The 9,582-nt window shown below is 42.0% G+C and overlaps 1 protein-coding gene across 1 annotated transcript; it reads left to right on the top strand.

Annotated features, from left to right (window-relative positions):
* Window positions 1–2,110: 2,110 nt before the first annotated feature.
* Window positions 2,111–8,041, top strand: LOC137296335 (very low-density lipoprotein receptor-like). The gene is made up of 7 exons (XM_067828107.1): window positions 2,111–2,171; window positions 3,641–3,754; window positions 4,312–4,428; window positions 5,076–5,195; window positions 5,646–5,756; window positions 7,258–7,371; window positions 7,884–8,041. The coding sequence occupies exons 1-7, from the start codon at window positions 2,111–2,113 to the stop codon at window positions 8,039–8,041; spliced, it is 795 nt and encodes a 264-aa protein (XP_067684208.1).
* Window positions 8,042–9,582: the final 1,541 nt, after the last annotated feature.

Raw genomic sequence — 9,582 nt, 5'->3', positions numbered from 1 at the left:
CTTTGGAACTCTCTCTTGTGTCATTAAAAGGTCTAACATAACTGACATATTTAGGTCCAGACCTAAAACTCTGCATATAACTTATAATTTCATCTGTAAATACTCCATTGTAAATATTCTGCAGCATGCCGTAAAGTGTGTAGTAGGCGCATTATAAATACACATTTATTTTCGTCCTCTTGTACTTACTGCGTAGCGCCACTCAGTAGGTCGTCAGATGTCCTGTGCTTGAAACCGTTTAAAAAATAAATACCTGAAAGCAGCCAAACACTCTCGACATCCATAATAAATCTCTGCTACATGAAGGGTGGATTGTGCAATTACGATGTCATTATGAGCCTGTATTGCAGTATTCTTAATGATAATAACAGCTGTTCCCGAAATGAACGTGTCCCACCGTGGCACACGTCATAAACTAAAGGCAAATGTTAGTCAGTTTTCATCCTTTAAAAAAATCAAACAAAAACGAAAACAACAGCAACAACAAAAACAACAACTGAAATGGGACCATATGGTACTGCATCGGACAATTTTTTTGAGCCATCACATGGAAATGTCTGGGCCCCGTTTCACAAAACTCTCGTAATCCTAAGATCTCGTAACTTTTCTCGTAGCATTTGTACCTGGTATACTGTAACATAGGAAAAGTTACGAGATCTTAGGCTTACGAGAGCTTTGTGAAAATGTAATAACCTTGATCGAACAACTCAGCACGAGTCACATGGTGCTCTCTGAGAACATGATGACAGAGTGTGTTCTCTTGTACATCGGTTGTGAGATGTAACCTCCAGAGGCTGGAGCTATTGCAGTATTACGGGACACGATAGAAAACTTGAGTTTTTGAAAGTTGAACTCCACCGTCTTGCCATAACACAAGTGGCAGGAATTTGCTCATTTACTAAATTATCTGATTGTTATTGAACAGATCCAAGATATACTTCCTTATATATTGAAACGCAAAAGAAACGTGGCTGGAGACTGTGTAGACGTCCCATGGCTTGTTGACGTTGATCTATCCTTAACATCGCCAAAGCTGATTTGTTCAGAAAACAAGTGAACGGCTGCCATTCAATCTGGCAATTTATGCCTGAAAGCATGCATGATGTTGGCATGATGCATGCAAGATGAATATGCCTTTCAGTATAGCTACACGTCTTTGCTAGATTTCCTTGTTTTGATTTTCCCTGAATTCCGGATCGTATACAAAACAGCTCCCCAAGGAGATAAGCACGAACGGTGCCCATTTGGACGTTTCTGTCTTGTCTGACAGTTGAACTAAAGAATTTGACAAAGAAAAAGCACGTAACACGATTTCTTAGGAAAACAAAAACAAAATAACAACAAAAAATAAAACCAAAACGGCCTCCAATTTGCAGCTGAGGAGGGAAGAACAGGTTTCTAACCTGTATTATCGGTCCTTGATCAGCCACGTCAATATATCTTTTTACAAGCGGCCATATTTGTCCTTTTGTGTCCTCTTTGTCACATGATCACCAAATTGAGCATACTAGTAATTCATGGTCCTAGAAATATTAGGTTTGCTCCGGAGTATGCCTAGAGAGTGCCCCAACGCACCCGTTTCTCCTTCCGTGCTGAGTATGCTACGGGGTGATTCGTGGTACAGTGATTCGTGATTGTAAAGTTGTGTGAAAATGTCTCCTCCACTGTCTCAGTACCATGATGTGACTGAAATGCGATGTTGCCTGTTCAGAACACCATCCCACATTCTTTACATCAAGATACAGGTAAATATTTCATCTGGAAAAACGACAAGAGATATCGAAGCAAAAGATCGACAGGTGATTTTTCCCCAAGATAAGGCAAGAAATACCATGCCAGGATCACCTGTTCACCCGTACCGCTATCACGTGCTGACCTGTTAGATGAAAATACTACCTATAGGAAATTCAGAAAGCAGTCCTTTAACCGTAGCTGTAGAGACGGGTGTCGTATTAATTGCTGAGACTCGACAAAGAGCTTTACCATAGTGACACTCAAACCCTAAGTCACTCGGCCAAACTTCTTGCTGAGGCTCAATCAAAACTTGGACCTTGGACCTACTAATTGGACACATTCAAACCATTTCGCTTATCTTGGAAGATCAGGAGTCATGTACAAAGTTGCCGTCCTTTTAGTATGCTTAGGCCTTGCCAGGGCCTTCGTCTTTGACAGTGAGTATTGACTTTCTTGAAGAAACATCATCGCAATATATCTACATGAAGGAGACAAAGGCCTCGTTTGGGATTAACAATGTTCATTTCATTACTCTTTTGTAAATTGTTTTAAAATTAAAGTTCTAAAAGTGGAACTAAGTAACTCTACTTATGAACTAATGCAATCCCATTTCACGAAACCTAGCGAAAGTGGACTAGTCCAGGGGTGTTCTACTCATAGGCGAGACTCAACGAAGAGGTTCACCATAGCGACAGTAGACGTTTAAAAATCGGGGGTCTTTTTTGTTGAGGCTCATTACAAAATTTGAATCTTGGGGCACTTTAAAGAAATCGGAAGACACACTTTCGCCTCATTCTCGTCACTATCTTGGAAGATCAGGAGTCAAGTACAAAGTTGCCGTCCTTTTAGTATGCTTAGGCCTTGCCAGGGCCTTCGTCTTTGACAGCGAGTATTGAGAATTCTTTTGTGGCAAAACATTGTTGTCATGTGTCTATATGTTTCTTAACTGGAATGTACATGACTTACTGTGTCGGGCTTGGGGGACACTGGTACTGAATAACTTATAGGGCTGTGTTCGTCCAAGAGTCAAACCACATTGTTTTCCTTAACAGAAATCATGATTTTCTTTATTTTCCATGATGTCTTGCACACAAGATATGCTATGTTATTAATTTGAGTCTATTATGTTTTTGTCAGTGGAATATATCTTATTCTTCCTCTGTCATTGAAGTAAATCTGCCTGTGGTCAAACCATACAAATTGCTAAGATGTTTGTTTAAATGACTACCATAATCTTTGGGCATACAAATTATACAATTGTCAAACAATATTATAAAGCGAGATTGGTAGAGGAGTTATTGCGTGGAAGGAAGTGGGAAAAAATGCATGGTAATCAGTTTGGTTTTTAACACCGAACTCCGCAATCTGCCAGTTAACAGCAGTTTGAAAATGACAATCGAGTCTGGACCGAACAGTGAGCACCATGAGCAGATATCTACGCAATGGGGATTCGATGACACGCAACGACCAGCGAGACTGGCCATCTGTTCCCGTCAGTCTCTGAAGATCACCTCTAATCAGGAATTTGACTATGACTATTTTATTGCTAAAAACACCTTCGGCAGAACAAGAGTGTATATTAATAACAATTCATGTACAATTCATATGCATGCGTATCACCGACGATTTTATGCAACCGAGCTTCGACTGTTCATTGATCAGATAGATTAGTAACAATTCACAGGAGTGAGTGAGTGAATTTTAGTTTTACCCTGATGTCACCAATATTCCCGCAATATCACGCCAGAACAACATACCAGAAGCTATGCTGAAGATGCCACTTGGGTAATATGGATGATGTTGACTACATAAATACATACACAAATATAAACCACAGTTATCCGATATATTGTTTGTAGTCATTTCAACTTACCCTGTCTCAATCCTATTTCCTTGTCTATTCAAGACGCCGGGTGTTCAGACCGTCAGTTCAAGTGTCGTAGCGGCGAATGTGTGGACAAAGACTACACGTGCGACACCGAGGACGACTGCTCTGACGGATCCGATGAGATCAACTGTGGTACCCATTCATATCTGTTCTCTCACCAGATCGTAGCTTAGGGAGATGTCCACACATCCTCAAGTCCGTTCACGTGTCATGCTCCAAAACAGTAGGATGATGTCAAGCAGATTCTGTTACTTTAATGTATTTGAGTAATGGCTGAGTGGGTCATACGGCTCACTTTGTGTGCTGGCGATTAGTTGCCTGACTCTGAGAGTATGGGTTCGAATCCCGGAAGGAACTCAGCCTAACAGCAGTTTCAGAATCAATACTTTACTGAGAAAGTGTAATCTCCAAAAATGACGATCCTATAGAGAATAACCGTGAAAATCTGTCAGGTTCAGAAATCTTAAACGTTAATGTTGAGATTTCTCCCGTGACAATTAAATTGCAGGTGTACTGACAAAAGAAAAACTTAAGAACTTTCATTTCAAAATTTACGTGTCTGTTATTTACATTCTGTCTAATATTCAGTATGTGCAGATGGTCTGTGACTATGGGGAATGGCATAGTTATCTATTCATTGCATTCCCCGTGTGTTCTTGAACTCACGTCTTTCTCCGCGACTTCCGTAGCCACCGACTGTTCCGGGAGCCATCAGTTCAAGTGCAATTCCGGGAAGTGTATCACACACGAGTATTTCTGTGACGGTGATGACGACTGTGGTGACGGATCCGACGAGGCCGACTGTGGTAAGAATAAACATTTGAAGGACACTTCCAGGAACTGAAACAAAACAACAACAACAACAAAAAACAACTAATGTTTGCCATAAGAATCGCTAAAATGACCAGGTTGATGGCCTGGGTTGCCACCCGAAATTTCGGGTCTTGATCCTGTTGCCAACGCTTGTCTTGTGTACCTCTAATGAAGTACTGGTATCTGCATCAGTGTACAACATTTGCTCATTCCTTGACCTCACAACTAGACCTTAGGTTTTAACTTGAGTCGCAAATGATGGCTTGTACTTTGCAATCTTCTATTGCAGCTGGTCTTTCTCTAAACATAGTTTTTAATATACACGGTTGATTCTTAGTGAAATCTTCATGTTTCCGGTCGAGCTGATGAATCTCTTTCAAATTGTGATGGCACCAGATGTTCGTCAGAAGGGAAAGAGAAGCGTATCCTGCTCCCCTGATGACGCAGTCGCAAACACATTATCCTTTGACTTATTTCATACCGGCATTCAGGCTACTGTTTGTTTCGCGCACAGATGACTGGAATCGTTCATTTTTCGTCCTTTTGATGTAGTTTGATGGTATATAATGTTCTGGTAGGAACGTACACATTGCCGAAATAAACACACCCTGATCCACCACCGTACACGTGCTTGTCACAGGAGCACAGAAGTGCGACCAGTATGAGTTCCACTGTGTGACTGACGGCATCTGCGTGGAGGACGCGTATTACTGCGATGGCGACAAGGACTGCACCGACGGTTCAGATGAGGCCAACTGCAGTAAGTAGTATTGGAAAACAGTATATGCAATAGAAAAGTGGTCCTGCAACCTCTGTAACCCAGCCAGGAGAGATGAACCCGGGTAGTCAGGCGTTGTTCCATCAGCCGTTTGCTCCCCTCCCCATCACCTTGTGAAGCGAAGCGTGAAAATAGCACAATATTACATGATGGTTTCGGGCTCAGTCGGCTACAGAGGTTTCAGGTCCATGTGTCTTATTTATGCTTTGTGCACTTATCCCAATTTTAGGTTATTGAATCATTCATCGTTCTCATTTGAACCCAAACGGACTATAGTAAATATTCAAAGTTATGATTTACCAAAGGGAATATGAACAAGAATCTGTAAAGCTTGCAGTAATCAATGGCCCCCGTTAGTAATACAGGACCCAGCAACATCATTCATCTTACCCCTACCCTGCTTTCTTTGTACACACTATATCTTGTCATCAGCGTCGTGCATGGACGACCAGTTCCGATGTACTTCCGGTCTGTGCACTGACTTGAACTACAAGTGTGACGGCGACGACGACTGCAGCGACGGCTCAGATGAACACAACTGCGGTACGTCATCTCTGTTAAGACAACAGGGTTCTCAGAAACCGGATCAGATTAACTGCTATTCTTGGCACGCGGATGCAAAGTAAAAGGAACGAAGTAAAACATAGTGGTTGCATACTAAGATTCGATTGAAATGGTTTAGCCGGGTTGGGCGGTCAGTCACAGTGGCTAGGTTTAAAAAGCGTTGTCAAACCGCGGGTCGTGACTTATGATACCGATCAGTGGATGGTCTGTCCCAAGACTCGATTATTTGCAATCAATCATCGGATAGTTGAAGTAATGCTGATGTTAAAAGAAACATAAATCTAGTAAGTTTGATTTAATTGCATCAACATTTCATCTGGTTCAGATACAATCTGTTTTCCTTTGGTCTAATGGTCTGATATCTCTCCATCGTATAGTTTACATTTAGCCTAGTTACCAGGTAGCCCCCGTTTCACAGGAAGGTCAAGAAGGACTTGAACGTCGAATGATGCCAGTCATACTACGTTTTATGATAAAATGAAGTTCTACAACACCACATTGTTCATATGACTGCAATGAAACTGACAGAGCAATAGCTTGTGGATGTTCAAAACGCACCCTCTAAATTACCGGTGCTCTTTGACTTCTTTTCATTTACAAAATAGAACAATAAAATATGGATAACAACTTCTTTCTTGCCTGGTTGCGACGTTTCGATACAGATTCTTGTACCATTATGAAGCAGGAGTGATACTTGAAGTGGAGGGGATGTCAATCAATCAGTCAGTGCGTTTAGGTATACGCCGCACTCAGCAATATTCCAGCTATATGGTTGCGGTCTGTAAATAATCGGGTCTGGACCAGACAATCCAGTGATCAACAACATGAGCATCGATCTGTGCCATTGGGAACCGATGACATGTGTCAACGAAGTCAGCTAGCCTGACCACCTGATCCTGTTATTCGCCTCTTACGACAAGCTGAGTCGCCTTTTATGGCATGCACGGGTTGCTGAAGCCCTTGTCTACCATGGACCATCACAGGTTAGATGTGTATATATGCGTGAGGTGCGTGCGTGCATGCGTGCACGCATATATATAATAGCTATAACAATATCATAGACAAGTGAGACAGTATAATAGACACGTGAGACAATATGAGACATGGAAAATGTAACTGACAAAGAAAAGAACATAATTACGTAATCGCCATAAACGGTGAAGCAGTAAGCTGGAGAAGCCAGTGACTACACATAGGGTAGTGAATGGAAGCCAGAGATGTACAGATATAGGAGTTACAATGAAGGATGAGATGTTTATACAATAGACAAATTCTTTAAATTCCTTTGTGTAAACACTCTAAAGATAACAACACACTTGATTATCAGGGCACTGACGTTCTGAGTGTCCCAGGTTCTTGCATGATCACCAACAGTTTAGGCTGCTGGGTACTGCAACGGACAGCCTTCAAACTGCGGTTGGTCTTTGATTACGTTTTCGTGGAATAGGCCCAGACGTTTAACATCTTCATTGTGTTCCAGGTCCCTGCAGTACTTCCCAGTTCACGTGCGCCAACGGCAGATGTATTCAGAAGAGCTGGGTGTGCGACGGCGACAATGACTGTGACGACTTCTCCGACGAGAGTGGCACATGTGGTACGTGGGTTGCAAGGAAAATATGTTATGTTCTATTGTTAAAAATCTGTCATCAGAAACCTTTACAGACTCAAGTCAGAGAGTGTTCGGCCAGCGTCAATATAGTTCAAATGTTGAAAAATGAATAGTTGTCTCTGACGTTGAACTGGGCAGTGGGGTAGCCTAGTGGTACCTATGTGGGGTCGATTCCCCACATAGGTACAATCTGTGATACCCATTTCTAGTCTCCACCGTCGTAATATTGCTAGAATATTGCTAGAAGCAGCATAAATGTAAAATCATTCACTCGCGTTTTGTTTTTGTCAAATCTCATGTTTATTCTCTCAAGAATGTTTACATGTTATGGCCTTCATCGAAGTTCTTTGCTGTGATATTCATTAGCCAAATGGATACATGTAATCTAAATTTATATCTATGTATGCAAATATAAAACGCTGGCTGGTAAGGTTCCTCCCTTGCATGAAGAGAAGAGACTGTATCCAAGACCTGTATAAGAAGTCCTATCGTTTCAGGAACCGTGGCTCCAAACGAATGTCGAGACGTGCTGATTGGCCGTGACTGTGCCCTAATGAACGAGACCCACAACCCAATCTGTCTGGACCATGTAGACGGTGGACACTTCTGCAGGAAGTACTGTAACCTGTGTGGACCTGGACAGACTGTTGGCTAAATAAACACATTAACACAACAATAGTGCCTGTATTGTGATATTTAATAGTGAACTTAATGGTAGAGGAAATCATGAAGTGTCTGTGAAAAACTACGGACGGTGTGATTGTAGCAATGCAAGAATCATCATCATCATCAGCAGCAGCAGGAGCATCACCGCCGTCATCATCATCATCATCATCATCGTCATCATCATCACCACCATCACCATCATCATCATCATCGTCATAAGAAACTGTGATGAGAAGCAAGCAACTGTGCACCTCAATACACATGAAAAACGTATTGGAACATGTATGTTTTTAACACCCATTTCAGATATGCACGAGTTACGATCAATGCCAGCTATCACTTCCAGCACGCGTACTCGTCATTAGGAAAATCTCACATTTCGGTAAACGGTTCTTACAACGCTATAACTTAGAAATTTAATGGATTTCGTTGTTGATCAGCAAATATGGGTCTCCTTCCTGCTTAGATGGTTGAGTTAAGCCTACGGTGTCCCAGATGAAAACCGCCAGCACGTGTATTATGCTGACTACCCGGTGTCCTGCATCCTGTATGCTATTCAGGTCAGGATAATAACTCGTCTTCGAAGAGACCACTTCACCCACAGGTTAGGAGAACTGCATTGGCTACCTGTTGCTAGACACATAAAATTTAAGGTGCTCACCATCATCTACAAGTGCCTGAAGATCACAACCGCTCCATCTCACTTGTCATCTCTTCTGAATAGCCACAGACCAACAAGATCTCTTAGATCACAAGATAAAAATCTACTTATCACCAGACCATCTAAGACCAAATATGGGTACTGCTGCTTTGAATGTCCAGCTCCCATGCTATGGAACAACCTCCCCTTGTCACTAATCCGCTCCAAGTCTACAAACTTTTCGAAAACATCTATAGACACATCTATTTGAAATAGACTGAATTGCATAAGCGCCTGTGAGCAGCCTACCTGGATCTCTGCGCTATAGAAGTAGATTATTATTATGTTTTACAGGATAGAATGCAGCAGGCAGGGTTCGGAAAATTCAATGATATAAATAATTTCATTGGCTTTATCAAAAAAGACAAGGTCAGGTTTATTGGCTGGAATTTGTCTCGGATTGTACATTGGCCTAGTCCAGAGAAGTTTAAAAGCATCATTTTCCAGGACGCCCTGGACATGTTCAGGGTCGTACCATGGATGGACCTCTGGGTCAAAGCCACAGGCATGGCGGAGACGATAGTAAAAGCAGCGAGACATGCCATCATGTCTTATAAGATACTTGTATGCTGTTTGTGCCAAGGAAGGGCATCCACTGACAAGGTGTTGGACAGTCTCTGTAAATTCATAGCGACATTTTGATTTTGATTAAGAATTACATTTTGTCGATTGCGAGTGGGAAGTGACTGATCTTGAGCAGCAAACAGGAAGCCCTCAGTTTCACATTTGAGACCAGCAGACTTCATCCAGGCGGTTGGCTTGCTGTTCTGTTCCACACACTGCATGTACACACGATGCAATGGTTTCTCAGACAACTTCTCAACAAAGGT

The sequence above is a fragment of the Haliotis asinina genome, chromosome 9, assembly GCF_037392515.1.
Source record: "Haliotis asinina isolate JCU_RB_2024 chromosome 9, JCU_Hal_asi_v2, whole genome shotgun sequence".
Classification (NCBI taxonomy): Eukaryota; Metazoa; Mollusca; class Gastropoda; order Lepetellida; family Haliotidae; genus Haliotis; species Haliotis asinina.
This window is presented reverse-complemented; position numbering and strand designations above follow the sequence as displayed.